Below are 16157 nucleotides of genomic sequence, written 5' to 3' on the forward strand. Positions count from 1 at the left end.
ATTTTGCTTGGTAGCCAAAAGGCCCAATTAAAACCAAAACAGGCTATACAAGGCTTATAAGTTACAACCCAGTTACCAAGAAAGACATCCCCTATTCAAATCTCCCCACCTCAACTATTGAATTATTAAACAAAACACTTAAAATAAAAAGAATGGAAACCAACGAGAATTTAATGTTTAAAGTCTGGACATTCGAGTTATTTTACCAAGTGGCTAAAACCTAGCAAGTATACCAAACCTGTCAAACCATTGCAGTCAAGATAGCATAAACCGCACTACTCCCTACATTTTAGATCTAGTTCAGTAACCCAACTGCCCCAGAAAAATATTACAAAAAATAGAGCTCAAATTCAAAAGTCTGATAATCACTTAGAGTTTAATTCTAAGATGTTATGTAAGGAGTCTTTAAACACATCCTTTCAGACATTCTAAGCAATTCTAGCAGACAATTCTTACAAGCTCTTGTAGAAAGAGTAATTTTGTTAAGGAATCCATAACCCAATTAATTAAGTTGCAGCCTTTCAAGCAACCAAAAAAACCAGTAATGAAAACCTTAATTACTCATGAGTAGAATAACTCATCGGGAAGACAACCTCACTGTGACTGAAAACTGTCTGAGACTCTCAAGTCCAACAAAAAGAGAAAGGTAACCTAACCACCAGATAGATGTGAGCCAAATAGACTACAATAACTAAATGATGAAATAAGTTTCAAAAATCATCAAAAAGAAATACTGCAGGATAGACTATGGAGCATATCTAAGTGGTGAGCTCCATGATAGCACTGACAATGTCCCCACTGTGAGTCTTGAGAGCCTTGACAGCTTTGCTCCTTGACACACTTGCCTGTGTCATGACCAAATCAATGTCCCGAGGCTCCACGCCAGTTTCATCCACCTCTTCCTCTTCCTCATCAGCCTGCACCCCAGCAGCTGAAGGAGAAACGTCTGATTTTGCCATAATAGATCCCATGTCAGGCATCCTGAACTGCTGGGCAGCCTGTGTCTGCAATTGTGAGCTCAAGTCCTCTATCTTTGCCTCCCCAAATATGACGTAGGTCTCAGAATGTGGGCTTTTAAAGACATCAGGTTTTGAGATGAAAAACAGTATCTGAATAACAAGAAAACTATGGTGAATTTCCATCCATCATGTACACAGTTGATTACATCAAACGAGAACAAGATAACAGCTTACATTTTTGGTTCTCTTGATGGTGACCCTGCTAACACCAGTAACAGGTTTCATGCCGAGCTTCAACATGGCCTTGCGACTCTTTTTCTCACTTCTACTCTGCTTAGAACTCTCATTCCCACCTGCAACTCATTCTCCAATCAAAATCTTGGACAATATAGAAAATAGTCATATAATTAAACAGCCAAATAAACCCTGGCTTTCAAGCAACACATGGATAAATATCATAGTTGATTAATGAAACCAAATAAAATCAATTCATTATCATTTAGGAAGCAGTTGTATCTCGCTGTACCAAACAATAACAACTACAACAATCAAACATTAAGTCTCTTCCATTACTTCAAAAGTCAAATTTTCTACAATATGTACTTAAAAAATAACAAAGAACAAGAATACTATGCAACCCACTCTTTTATACTTTCTAGCAAATGAACAGAATTATCTCACACAAACAATCCTTTCTTTTGCCATTGCTTAAAGTATGACCAACTCAACCAAACAATTTATATTCTTTCCATTTTTACTTTGCTCAGTCCTCCTAGATACCAATAAAAATCCTTCCTTTATTCCTACATTTTCTCAATCAGTACATTTCCACTTAAAATGACTAAAACATATACCCCAAAATCTTCAATTAAAAAATGCCCCAAACCCCAATTCAAAAGTCAAAACCTTTACCCAATAAACCAAACCCCACTTGCTCAAAAAAATAATCCCAACACCCCAACTACACAAAATCACTCATATCAAACAAGTAAATATCATAAAACCCTAAAACACAAACAAAGAAAAAACCCATAAAAAAAACACAGTAAATAAAAATGAAAACAAAAAATTGACAAACCTTGTGCCCCATCTTCCTTGTCATCCTCGTCGTCGTCGTCGTCATCGTCATCATCCTCGTCATCCTCGTCCTTCACATCCTCAACAACAACCTCGTCGTTCTGCTAAGACACACACATACACAAAACTCAAAGCCCAAAAAGCAAAAAGACCCAGAAACTAAATGAAGCATAGAGTGAAGAATGGGTTACCTGGGGTTCAAGAGTCTTCTGGGGCTCGTCGGTGGTTGGGGTCTGGAGCAAGGTCTCGGGCTCGGCGGCCTCAACAACTGGTCCTGGTGACATGGCTTTGAAGCACTTTGATTTTTAGGGGTTTGGTCTTTATCTTTTGGTGCTTGGAAGAAGAAGATGAGGAGGCGAGAGAAAATTGAGGGACTGAGGTATCAATAGGTGATAGCCTTCTTTTGTCTCTGTGAATAATAAGCTGAGGCTTTTGTTTTGTGTGCGGGGGACTGTGTGTGAAATAAGATAAGGGTTTTCTCATGAATTGGGCCAACTTTGAGTCCATTTTGAATGTGAGGAGCCCATAAGTAAAGGATCCATATATAAATAAATAAATACATTAACATATAATATAAAAATATATATATATTTTGTCCTTAAACTTTTGTAAGAGGTTCATTTTTTATCCACAAAATTTTTTTTTTAAAAAAAATTTTGGTAAAATACAGTTAGCAATCTTGAACTTTAGGTTAATGCTAGTGAGATTCAAAATTTTTCAAAATTGACCAACTTAGTTCCTAATCACTATGAAAAATAAGAAAAATGAGTAATGATATAAGGTTTAAATTGGATTTATCAACTTAGGAATCAAGTTTGTCAGTTTTGACTTTTGAAAAGTCTGGACTTAGATGAAATTAGGGCAAAACTTAGAGCTACTAACTGTATTTTACCTTTTTTTTTTTTTACATAAACTTTGAAAACATTCCACCATATATCTTTTCATCATCTCATGTTAACTTTTTATCTTATGTATAAGAGCATTAGCAGTGGAGGGTGTAAAACCCCCCAAGTGGCTATTTTAGCTCCTCATATGTCCAAAACCACCAACATCCGGGTTGGTAAATCCAAAACTTTTTCCCACCCAGCTACAGTAAGGTTGTAAATTTACAACCTACTGTAGTTGAGATGTAAACATAAATATACTTATTTAATTCACTTTCTCTCTAGCTGGTAGTGTAGATTTGATGGAGAGAGAAGAAGAGAGGAAAAAAAAGGGAAGAAAAAGATGGGAAAGAAGAGAGAGAAATGAGTTGTTTATATTATTGGATGTAATAGTTTATATTATTTTAATGAGTTATATGTAAAAATAAAAACTAAGATGTTGTGTGAGTTGTAAAATGAGTTGATAAAATAGATAAAATAGGTTTTGAAAATATAAAATAGACATTTTTTTGCATCTTTGGATACTAGTGCTCTAATGTATCATAAAAAAAATAAAATAAATAAAATACTAAGATCATATATTTTTATCATTAGATAATTAACAAGGACCAATATCATTAAAAAAATACAAAAAAGGAAATAACACGTGGCACCAAATGATTGATTATACGCACGGCTAACTTTATAAATTGACAAAAACACCCCTCTCCATCTAGACTGTCAACTCAGATTGACAAAAAACAATCCTTAAATCTCAAATTAGGGCTCAGAGAAAACCCGCCAAATACTAAATGAAAACCCCAAATTCATATGCATTTTTGTTTTTGTGTGAACATTTTGTTTTTACTTCACAGAAGGAAAAGGCAATCATGTGAGAATTCTAACATAACAGCACCTTTATTCAGTGGCGTAAAGTATGCATATATATATCGTCTTCTAAGACCATCACTAAGGTTTTGGAGGTTTTCCATAACTAAGAGATAGTTTTGTGCCAATTATCAGGGTGGAAGGAAAAGCTCTTATCGAATGCAGGTAAGGAGATACTAATAAAAGCAGTAGGCCAAGTAATTCCCTCTTACACAATGAGTCGCTTTAAACTCCCGGACTCCTTGTGTGATGAGCTTGCTGGCATGGTTCCCAAATTCTGGTGGGGACAAAACAATGGGGCGGACAAAATGGCTTGGCTTAGTTGGGAGAAGATGTGCACACCGAAGGAGGCGGGTGGTATGGGTTTTAGAGACCTCAAGGCTTTTAACTTAGCATTACTTGCCAAACAAGGGTGGCGGCTTCAAACATGCACCGGGTCCTTATTTTACAGAGTCTTCCAAGCCAAATACTTTCCAGATAGAGATTTTCTCTCAACCACCTTGGGCACTAAACCGTCGTATGCCTGGAGAAGCATATTCGCTGCACAACAGATTGTCCGGAAAGGTAGTCGCTAGTGGATAGGAAATGGAGCAAAAGTTCATATCTGGGGAGACCGTTGGCTTCCATTGTCATCCACTTACAAAGTGGTCAGCCTTGCCCAACTGTGGGGAATGACTTACTAGTGGCAACGTTGATTGATGGCCAGAGAGGAGAGTGGGATTTTGATGCTCTCCAAAGCACTCTCATCCCCAAGGATGTTGAGTCTGTCCTCACCATAGCACTCAGTCCGACTTTACCTGAGGACCGTCTCATCTGGGCCCTCACTTCATCGCGGAAATTCACGGTAAAATCGGCATATAGGCTTGCATTGGAGGAGAGAACTGACCATGGAGTTCAAGAAAGCTCAAATGCTACGTGCATGAAGAAGTTCTGGAGGTTTATTTTGCGACTAAGGGTCCCTAATAAAATTCGAAGTTTCACGTGGTGTGCTTGCAGAAATATTCTGCCCACGAAAACCAACCTTTTTCGTCGAAAGATAACACCGGATAGCATCTGTGAGGTATGTGGCAATTTTGAGGAGACAACAAGTCACGTGCTCTGGCACTGTCACCGTGCGAAGGAAGTATGGAAGGAGGTGGGTTTGGACACAGACAAGGTCATGGACAAATGTCCCGAGTTCCTAGACTTGGTGTGGTATGCTCGAAACGTGAATCAGTGGACGGAGGAAGATATTGGATTGATGGTCATGACGGCATGGGGTATTTGGACAAACCGGAATGAGGTACGTCACGAAAAGAATAGGAAGCCAGCAGCTGTTCTTGCTAAGTGGACAGAAAGCTATTTGGAGGATTATTTAATGGCTAATCATTCCACTAGGCCCTACAAGGAGTCAACGGAAGCAACATGGCAACTTCCCAAACCTCCATGGTTCAAAGCTAACATGGATGGTGCGGTATTTGCCCAGCAAAAGGAGGCCGGTGTGGGGGTTGTGATACGGGACCACTTCGGTGCGGTGGTGGCGGCAGTAAGCAAGAAGCTGAAAGCTCCTCTGGGCGCTCTTGAGGTGGAAGCTAAAGCAATGGAGGAAGCCGTTAATTTCGCATGGGATATGGGGATTCGAGAGTGCATCTTTGAGAGTGATTCTCTAATAGTGGTAAATGCTATGCTTCGCCTCACAGACCCACCCTAGACCATAGCTAATAATATAGCAGGGTCTTTGTCCCATCTCTTCAAGTTCCGTGCTGTCAGCTTCAGTCATGTGCCTCGGGCTGGGAATAAAGCTGCCCACATATTAGCACAAGTCGCTAGAGGCTTGTCAGGTCTGCATGCTTGGGTTGAAGAAACACTGGGTTGTATTGAGAACGTGGTGTCCCAGGATGTATTATTTTTGTCTTAGTTTGAATAAAAGTCTTGGTATTCACATCAAAAAAAGAAAAAAAAAAAGAGATAGTTTTGTGCCAATTTGGATTGGGTACATAGTGGGAGGGGTGTGTTTCAATAAATTTCAAACATCCAATATTGCGTGTGACTAATCATTTTTTTTTTTTTTGAGAAATGTGTGACTAATCATTTGGTGCCATGTGTTGTATCTTTATTTTAAACGAATTGGTCCATGTTAGATTATCTAATGCTATAAATATACCATAATGGCATTCTGTTCAAGACATAGAATAAAAGTCAAAATAAGTTGACAAAAGGATATAAACTAGAATGTTTTTAAAATTTTAGGAATGAGTTTTTTTACAAATTGGTGATGAAAAACAAATTTCAAGCAAAGATTATGAGAAGATAACTAAGATGAAGAATACAGGTTCTTTTTTCTCTTTTTATTTATTTATTAAGCTTTTAATTTAAGATAGTTATCATCTAAGCTTTTAAGCGAGGGTTGGTCTGGAATTCGGTATTGACTATTGACACTCTCTTCTATTATAATTTGGACTTTTGAGTAAGACCAATGAAAGCTTTTTATTTTTTTTGGTTGAAAAGTATATATATATATATACACACACTAGCTTGAAATGGATTTTGTACCCTTCCAAGAGTCCTCTAATTTTTTGCACAAACATTAGGTCATTAATCTGCAAATTTCTCAGTACCTTCATCTTCAAATACATATACACCAATTGATTCATCCCCTAAATCTTTTTTTTTTTTCTTGTGAAATAAAACTTTTATTGCATGGGTGACAAGGGTTAAAAAAAAAAAAAAAAAAAACTAGGTTCCTCTCCTCTAAAATTGCAAAAAATGCATTAGGGGGAGGGAGCCCGGCCCACAAAAGAATTAAAAAGAGCCCATTTAGTCAACACGTGGGTAGAATCTCTAGGAACCCAACCAAAAGAACAGAGCAAAATCCTAAGTTTAATTATGCAATAATATATCCACACACACTACTTGCAATTTTCCAACTAGATGACCTCCCTAAGTTGTTGATGGCCACTACACAAGACAAACAATCTCCTTTGACAGAAATCTTTAGCAATAGGAAAATGGTGATGTATATCAAATAACTCATTAGACAAAGCACTAATTACTTATATTTATTAATTCTTCACATTGTGATAAATACAAGATGTTTGAAACATATCCACACAAACAAAAGGATATTCATAGTTTACAAATGCGAGTATATCTACATAAAGAATGCATTTACTAAGAATAATGTTAGTTACAGAACAATTTTCATCATGTTTTTTTCATAAATAAAATCCTTTCACTCAGGGCAACCACAAACACTGCTTTTATTATACATCAATCATAACGGACCATGTGAACAATTGTGAAAAAAATGTTGCTGAAAATGATAGGTGCCAATACTTATTGATTTACTTAATGAGAAAGAAAGATAATCTAATTCTACAAGCATAATTCAGTTCAAAGGCTAAGAAAAATACAGGTACAGAAAAAGAACTGCTTTTAGAAAGGTTAGGCTATCCATCTTTTTCTTTTCAGATAAATGTCACTGCTAGCTTTTAAATTTCAAATTACTTAATGCACTAATTTCATGCTGTTACATCACCTTCTGTATCAGACTACAAAACAAAATGCACTCCACTTATAACTAAAATGGACGAATTTCATTTGATCCCAACTCTCTCTCCATTCTTTACAAATACTAGGATATCTACATATGTCAATGATGACACATATTCCTCTTCAAAATGAAAAGACCTCTAAAAAACAGAAAGCTATATGTGACCCAAACATTAAACTCTAAAGCTAGAATTTGACAGCCTCATAGCAAAATAATTTACTTAATCTCTGCCATATGCCATTAAAGGTGGGTTGCCTCTTCTCAAATTCTTTTGGAACTCCCAATATTCTACGTGCTCTGAAGCATGGCAATGTGCTGGTTCAGGCTCTGTCCAGTACTTGCATGGTGCAGCTGAATCGCAAACGTAACAATAACACTGCATTCCATCAATATTCGAAAATTTATCAGTATATCTTTATGTATAACAGGTATAAACTATATGCACTTAAACACTGATTAAATTAGCTGTTAAATAAAACTATCACCATCTTGCAGTAGTTCTCATGAGGTGTTGTATGAAAGGGGAAGTTGAGACATGCATGCCTTGAATGTGGATAATCTCTAAGAGCCACCTATTTATCATTAATCAAATTATATATCAAAACCTCTCAGTAAAACACACATACAAACACAAACACTTCCAATGATACTAATTTATTGAGATTGTAAATATAACACACTGATAACACAAAAGCAAGTTAACCAGACATCAAGTTTGTGAAAAAAAAAAGTGCAATCCATACCTGGCCTTTTTCAGCAATAACAAAGAGATCATTAGCACCATCAGGATGACCATCAATAAGATTATTGTTCGTGGAGAGGTTGAAGACGTCGAGGGGCTCGTAAGGGTCGAACTCCAAGATGAAACAGTCCTCTATTTCTTCTATGCGCTTCATGTCCGCCTTTTCTTTGAGACAAAATATGGATCTAATTGGAGACCCAATAGAAGAAGAAGAAGAAATGCCTCCGACTTCATAATAACTTGATTCATCTGAAGAAGTAATTGACTTCATCTGACAAACAAGTTTTCTCTCTTTCTCGGATGAGAAGGGTGATATATTAAGCTCATTTTCACTCATTTTCTTTCTTCTGTTTGGTTACCATGCAGTTGAGTCCCTATGAATCAAGACGCAGAGAGTGTACTACTACTACTACAGCAAAGAAAACTTTCTAAAAAGGCAATGATAAGTGGACCGTTGGGGTCCTAAACAAAAAAAGATATTGTACTGACGAATTAACCAATGTAGTCTTTTTTTTTTTTATAAGCTTAACCAATGTGGTCTTGATTCATCTTTTTCTTCTCTCCTCTATGAAAGTTTTGCTTACTCAAAAGGGGAAAAAATCTACTCCTCCCTTTTGGCCCATTTTAAAAATAAAATAATACTAATAATAATTAACTGAAAAAATTGTTTCCTTCAAATCCCACATACTAATCCACTGGTAGTCAAATTTACTTCTGAAACATTAATAGCATCCAGTTCTATAAATTAGAGGTAAAAATTAGGGTATCTAGTCAGTTCTTTAAAAATACAAACATTTCTCCTCTACAGTCCATGCTTGAAGGCCTACATTGATGTAGGCATTTCATTCAGAATTAACACTAAAAAGGAAGTGGGCACAACTTTAAATAAATTTTCTAATTTAGAACTGCATTGTTTAAAATAATATAAGACATTGATCTGGACAAGAATTCAATTCCTTTTTTTTTTTTTTAAGTACTGGAAGTAAATCAATTTCATCCACTCATCTCCAAAAAACTTATGAACTCTTCCAACATGTGCAAGGGGTTTGAATGCTGACAATTTTTTGGGGAGGGGTACACAAATCCTACCTTCTGCAAAAGACCAGGAATCAGACTCCAGTTCCTTAACTAATAGAATTTCAAACATTTTACACCCAACTATCAGTCTCTCACCATCCTTTACATATATCATAGCATGTATATATATTCATATATAAAACAACCCAAAATGATGGAATAATAGCACATATGCCTCTTTAAATGAAAAAGGTTTCCTGCAGTAGAAACATATCTAAAGAACCCACATATCAAATTCTAAGCATTAATTTGACAGCATTAAAGCAAAACAATTTACTTTTTCTTTTGTCATGTACCACTATACCAGAAGTCAGAAACCCATTAACTACAATAAAGCACGAAGAAAGAAAAACTTCTTCAATCCCAAACAGCTGGTAGTTTTTTCCTTAAATTTCTCCGGGACTTCCAATCTCCAACCTTCTCTGAAGCATGGCAGTGTGCTTGTTCATGCTGCATCCAATACTTGCACGGGGCAGATGAATCGCAAACATAACAGTAACACTGCAATAATTCCATAGATTGAAATTTATTATAGAATGGAGACAAAGTATACATCCCATATTGCTTAAATGTTTAAATCCCATTACCAGCTTGCAGTATTGCTCATGAGGTGTTGTCTCAAAAGGGAATTTCATACAGAGATGCCTTGAATGTGGATAATCTCTGCAAGCCACCTATTTACCATCAATCAAAATGAAAACATTTTAGTAAAGCACATTCACAGAAAGATTTTGAGTAAAACACACGCAGCTCGTGGGCTTAAAACAACAAACACCATCCCTTAATTATATTACTTTACAAGCACACCAATCAAGGGCACTCTTGCCTACTCACTTGCACACGCACTTAGACTCACCTGCACACAACTTTGAGCCACATGGATGGCACACAAAAAACACTCTATCTTACAGTATGTTTGGATGTTTGGAAGGAGAAGAGAGTAGAGGGTAACAGGGGAAGGAGAGGAGAGGAAAGGGGAATGGTTATCCCTTCCCCTTGTTTGGGTTTTTTTAAAATATAGATATCCCTCCCCTTTGTTTGGATATTTTAAAAATTAAGTACTTTGTTTAGATATTCCAAAAATTAAGTATGTGGAGGAGATGTGAGAGATATGGTCATATAAATTGACAATTACAACACTTTTTGCTAATTCAATTGTTACAAGTGGAGGAGGGGAATTCGAACCATGGTTCTCCTCATAAAGGAGACCAGGCAATGCCACTAAATTACAAGAAATAGATATAAATTGACAATTGAATTTTTTTTAATATAAGTGGAACCCCTCTCCTCCCTTACAAGTGGAGGAGGGGAATTCGAACCATGGTTCTCCTCATAAAGGAGACTAGGCAATGCCACTAAATTACAAGAAATAGATATAAATTGACAATTGAATTTTTTTTAATATAAGTGGAACCCCTCCCCTCCCCCTCCAAATTCATCTGATTTAGGGAAATTAAACATGAGGGGTTTGGAGGGGTAAGATATCCCTTTCAAATCCCCTCAAACCCTTCCTCCTCCAAACATCCCAACAGGGTTTTACTCGCACCTGTGCCAGGCACTGTTGCACAAAAGATACACCTCCTTAGTGTTTAACATAGTTGTTACCTAGTCACACGATGACACCTAGAATTTCAACTCCTAAAATTTTTATCTTTACATAGTCTCACACACAACATCCTTCCAGCCATGATATATCACTTCTTAAAATCTTCTGTGTCGCCTTCGGGGTAGGTCTCACTGCCATCAACCATCTTACACAACACTCCAAATAGGACTTTATGTAGATGCATCAATTACTATAATTGTAGTTGTTGAGCTTCTCCATCGCACAAGCCATGTTGACAATTTAATTTCATTTAAGCCCACATACCACCAACTAAACTTGACCTCAAACCAATGAAACATCACATGATTGGTGTGATGGCGAAGCTCAACAACAACAACAACAACAATAATTATAGACATGTTAGATGTTACATATACTTGCACGAAGAGTAGGGCAAATGAACAATAAGATGAACCACTATCCCAAGTGTACCTAACACACTTCAATGGGTACACATCTCTCACTCTCAAACCAAACTCTTCCACACTAATACAATTTTTTTGTCCTTTTAGGGTGTTTGATAAGTTAATTATATTTTAAACGAACGCAGAAAATGAAAGCCAAACTCTCCTATGCTGCCATTCCATGATAACACCAAGCAAAGAAATACAAAAAACCCATCATTCAATTTCATCAATAACAACAAAAAAATGGGTCTTTTCGTGTTCTACATTTCCTTAACAACCAAAACCAAAAAGACCCAATATGCATAAAAAAAGAAAACCCATCACAGAAAAGAGAAAATCATTGAAATGGGTGTGTGATTAAGAATCCAAACCTGGCCTTTCTCAGCAACAACAGAGACTTCATTATCAACAGGACTATTGCTAACAGAGAGCTTTGAGATATCAATGGAGTCAAAGGGATCGAAGTCCAATATGAAGCAGTCCTCGATCTCTTCAATGCGTTTGATATCGGTGTTTCTTTTGACGCAAAACACGGGTCTCAACGGAGTCCCATTATCTTCTTCCTCTTCTGAATATCTCTCATCAGACGAAGAGGGAGATATCTCAATCACCTCTATCCCATTTTTTGCCATTTTCTGTTTGGTAACCGAGAAAATGATTCCCTTTCTGTGATTTGAGCGATGCCACCGACTACTACTGCTATTAACACTGTGAGCAGAGCGACTCGGATTTCGAAAATATTTAGGTTTTGGAATTCGTGGAGTGGACCGTTGGAATTCCCCACAAATCAAACACAATAATAAGTGAAAATGGAGGAAGCAAACGACGCCGTTTTGTTTTTGGTTGTTTTTTTTTTTGACTTTCTAGCTATCATAAAGAAAGGGGAAATATTAAATATATAAATAAATATCTCACTTTTCATATTTTCTTCATTAAAAAAAGTATTCTCCCAAAACAAAAATAGTTTTTCAAGTTTATCATTCTATCATCTCCATCTTATCTATCCTAATTCCCAACATCATAAAAGATTGAGATTATCAAGGGAATATAAATTTGATCAAGATTTTTCTTTTGGCTAAGGATTAATAAAAAAATGGTAATGTTACGTGCACGCATAAAATGACATAACTTTATATCTATTATTCATAACTCGTCACGTAGTAAGTTGTACCATTTTATATGTCCCCAATATTTTTCATAAAATAAAAAATTAAAAAAAAAAAAAAAAAAAAAAAGAATGAAGAGTTTGAGGTAAAAAGAAAGTTTGAAAGTGGATGCCTCGATTGTTTGTAATATTAGAATTTATAAAATAATTGAAGAAAATGAGGACATTCTTCAAGGCACTACTACTTTTATTTTTTATTTTTTTTGAGATACACTCAAGGCACTACTTGATGTGTGTTAGTGTGTAAATTTAAGTGCCTCATCGTCTACTAATAGGCCAAGTTCAGTTCAGAGAGACACAATTCTTCTTGACATAGCAACCTGATCAAGGCTAAGTCTTCACATTCAACAATTAGGTTAGTGAACTCAATTTCCCTGCTAAGAATCAAAGTTTGGAGCACAACCAATGTGCAACAAGTACCATGAAGATGGAGGCTATTAGATTAAGTTCCCATGAATCTAAGGATATAAATAGTGTCATATGATTTAAAATTCTATGCCACCAAATAATGCAACAATAACTCAATTTAAATGAAGTGTATATTTACTTTTTGATTTCTTAACTACCAAATTTTTACCACGAAATGAACCATTTTTTTTTTTTTTTTTTTTAATAATACTAAGTATTTTTAACATATACATACAAGAAGAGAGAAGAAGGTCTTAACAAAACTAACAGTGGTGTATATCCAAAAAGATCTAGCTCTTACATACACAACATAAGTTTTAAATTTCTTTAACTCACACTCATTTTTCAGTGTAAGATTACCCCATTGTTTTTTTTTTTTTTTTTTAAATTTTTTTTATAGAATACTAAGTATTTTTAACACACACAAAAAAAGAGGGGATAAGGTCTTAATTTTTAAGCAAACAAAAAGAATCATTTTCCACACAAATTCTAGTACATTATGCAATGATGGCACCAAAATTTTTTACCTGGGGCCAAACTATTGTATTGAATATAAACTAAAAATACATATATACAATAGGAAAAAAAACACACTTTCTCTTCTTTATCTTTAGGGTAGTTCCATGTTTGATTACATCATAATATAGTGAATATTCACTCATGTTGTTGCTTCACCAATCTATAACAGGTAATTAATCAAACATTCAAGTTAGTATTTATCGAAAAATCATGTTATTAGATAAGATACATCTTTAAATAAAAAGATATATCTCTTTCCAAGAAATACGAAGGAGTATAAATATTGGAACTCCTCATTCATTTTAGATTATTTTCTCTCTCTCTCTTTAACAGTGTTGGTGATTCTCACCCTAATGGAATTACCAAGAAACACCAAATGTAGAGCAGTTTGGCTGTTATACTAAGTTACTAACTTCTTTTGAGATTTTGAAAACATGAGACATCTTCTTTTATTTTATTTTATTTTTCTTAATTTTCCTTATTGAAAAAATTCAATTTAGACCCCTACATGTTTAATAATGTGAAATTAATAAAATTAACAGTTAAACCCATCAATTAAATAAAACAATCCAACAGCATATATATTGACTTGAAACTATATAAAGATAGTCACACAAAGATTGATTAGTCAGGAATTGGAAAACCTAAGGAGAATCTCTCAAAAAATAAAAACCACTTGTTGGGACAAAACAAATCCTTTTAAAATCTACCATGTAACGAACACTCGAACAGCCAAGGTTTTCAGACCCGGACCATTCATTGAACCATAAAAGAGAGAGATTCAAGATTTTTGAGGTAGAACCAAGGTCGAATCGGGGTTGAATCGTGATGATGTCATAATTAATTAAAGCCTAAATATAGATATTAAATTTATAAAACTAGCAAAATTGACAATATATCTATATATATGAGGGAAATTTAATGATTTTCAAGCATATATTTAATAATTAAATAAGAAAGTTAATAAAATAAAATAATAACCATGAAAACATTAAAATTTATGATTAATTTTTGAAGTAAAGTTGAATATCTTTGAAGGATTTTAATTATAATTTTTTTTATTCCTTGTAAGAGATGGATAATTTAATTAAGTAGAATAAAATTGTGTTAAGTTTTTTTTTTTTTTTTAAAATTGCTAAGGGGTTGGACCGCACGGTACCGGTGAGAACCGTACGGTCCAACCCCGGTTTTAGGGGTTCACGGAATTAACAAAAAATCCTGTTCTTTAGGCTTAAAAATCGGTTTTCATCTTAGTTCCCGGTTTTCACGGTCCGACCTTCCAATTCGGTCCGGTTCTGAAAAGCTTGCGAACAATTATAAACGTCCGCTTGTATTCCTACCTCAATAATCTCAGACTCAATGGAATCCTTCTTTAACAAGAACCTTTGACATTGTAGTGAACTTCACTAAAGATTTGTAGTTTTGTGGTTTCAAACTCATAAACTCAAAGTGGGTTTGACTTATGAGTGGGATAATGGAAGGAGTATTTTTTTATAATCAAATGTATTTTATCAAACACTGGATATTGGATTATATAATCTTGACTATAACATTGGTTGGAAAAATAAGGCTCATGATCAAGACCAAAGTAAGAGAGAGAGAGAGAGAGTTTGCTCAATTTTTTTTTTTTTTTTAAGTAAGAGAGAGAGGATTAGTTTTTCTCTTTTTGCACGAGCAGACCAGCCGGGTTAAGAAGCTTCACTCTCTCTATTTCCATCAAATCCTTTATGTGCTGGACCTATGAGACACATGTCTCACTGACATGTGGATCTCACGCGTCTCTATATGTCAGTGAGATATGCGTCTCATACATCCAGCGCAGCTGTGCAGGAAATACTTTCTCCTCTATTCCTTATTTTGACCAAACAAAATGTTGTGTGTTTACTGTTTCAACGAAAATGCTCAGAGAGTGAAACCCCACAATCTTGCCTCTATCAAGTTCAAGAGAAACAAATCTCTGTACTCTTTCTGTAAAGTCCTCACGGATCGATCAGTGGCTCAAGAACCCAAAACCTTCTCTATTTGCTTTCTTAGCCATAAAGGCTGATGATGAACTAAAAACCCCAAGCTAATTCCAAGAGAACGAAAATGACTGCTGACCTCCACAACCAAAAGCCTCTATGTGTATCCTCTTATTTCAACAATGGCTGGCACTAAAATAAAATCCAAGTTAGAAAACGAAAACTAAAAATAATAATAAAAAAAAAAAATAATTGTCAACTTTTAATTTTTTTTTATAGGAAATAATTGTCAACTTAAGTACTTAACTGTTGTGAATTGTAAAAAATGTTGTATCTCTAACATTATTCCTAAAGAGTGTGCTCAAGCAAGCTTTAAATCTTTAAAGTAAGTATTCAGCCAAAAAAACAAAATCTTTAAAGCAAGTGTTAGGTAGACTTTGGAACAAAATTTTTGTGTGAATGATTGATAACTAAGACTTGCTTGAGCGAAATTAATCCTGCAGATGCCAAATCTTTTAGCAGCTTCACATTTGAATTTTCATTGACATAATTACAATCTTAATTCAAATTACACTGTCACAGATAATTTGTCAATTTAAATCTTAACTCTTGTAGTATAATTATTCTGATTAGAACACACCATTTGAGGATATTTTCGATGAAAACTTTAATTCCATTTGTAATGATGTCAATGGTAAAGATGTGTTTTATATATAAAAGGATTGTATTTTATATATTAGTAGTAGCACTATGCCATTGTGATATAAAAATTAATTATTAAAATAAAATTAATAAAATTTTATATTAATAAAATTTTCTAATTATGAATCTTATTGGCGTAAACTTTAAAGTTTAAACCACACTTTCTATAATAAAGATTAAAGAGAACACAAAGAGCACAATAATTGAAACTTCAAATTGCAATAACTACAACTTGCAGTCCTTTTCTTTAA

General features: G+C 34.8%; 3 protein-coding genes across 3 annotated transcripts; all 3 read right to left on the reverse strand.

Moving 5' to 3' along the window:
* Positions 1-536: 536 nt before the first annotated feature.
* Positions 537-2468, reverse strand: LOC126698273 (nascent polypeptide-associated complex subunit alpha-like protein 2). Its single transcript, XM_050395381.1, has 4 exons — positions 2228-2468; positions 2038-2137; positions 1194-1312; positions 537-1109 (listed from the first exon to the last, which is right to left on the reverse strand). The coding sequence occupies exons 1-4, from the start codon at positions 2318-2320 to the stop codon at positions 759-761; spliced, it is 663 nt and encodes a 220-aa protein (XP_050251338.1). The 5' UTR covers positions 2321-2468; the 3' UTR covers positions 537-758.
* A 4783-nt stretch (positions 2469-7251) lies between these two features.
* On the reverse strand, positions 7252-9061 carry LOC126699639 (RPM1 interacting protein 13-like). Its single transcript, XM_050397581.1, has 3 exons — positions 8063-9061; positions 7805-7891; positions 7252-7695 (listed from the first exon to the last, which is right to left on the reverse strand). Exons 1-3 carry the CDS (start codon positions 8396-8398, stop codon positions 7540-7542), a joined length of 579 nt encoding a protein of 192 aa, XP_050253538.1. The 5' UTR covers positions 8399-9061; the 3' UTR covers positions 7252-7539.
* Positions 9062-9290: 229 nt separating this feature from the next.
* Positions 9291-11949, reverse strand: LOC126699640 (RPM1 interacting protein 13-like). The gene is made up of 3 exons (XM_050397582.1): positions 11523-11949; positions 9726-9812; positions 9291-9639 (listed from the first exon to the last, which is right to left on the reverse strand). Exons 1-3 carry the CDS (start codon positions 11781-11783, stop codon positions 9496-9498), a joined length of 492 nt encoding a protein of 163 aa, XP_050253539.1. The 5' UTR covers positions 11784-11949; the 3' UTR covers positions 9291-9495.
* Positions 11950-16157: the final 4208 nt, after the last annotated feature.

This window comes from Quercus robur, chromosome 9 (genome assembly GCF_932294415.1).
Source record: "Quercus robur chromosome 9, dhQueRobu3.1, whole genome shotgun sequence".
NCBI lineage: Eukaryota > Viridiplantae > Streptophyta > Magnoliopsida > Fagales > Fagaceae > Quercus > Quercus robur.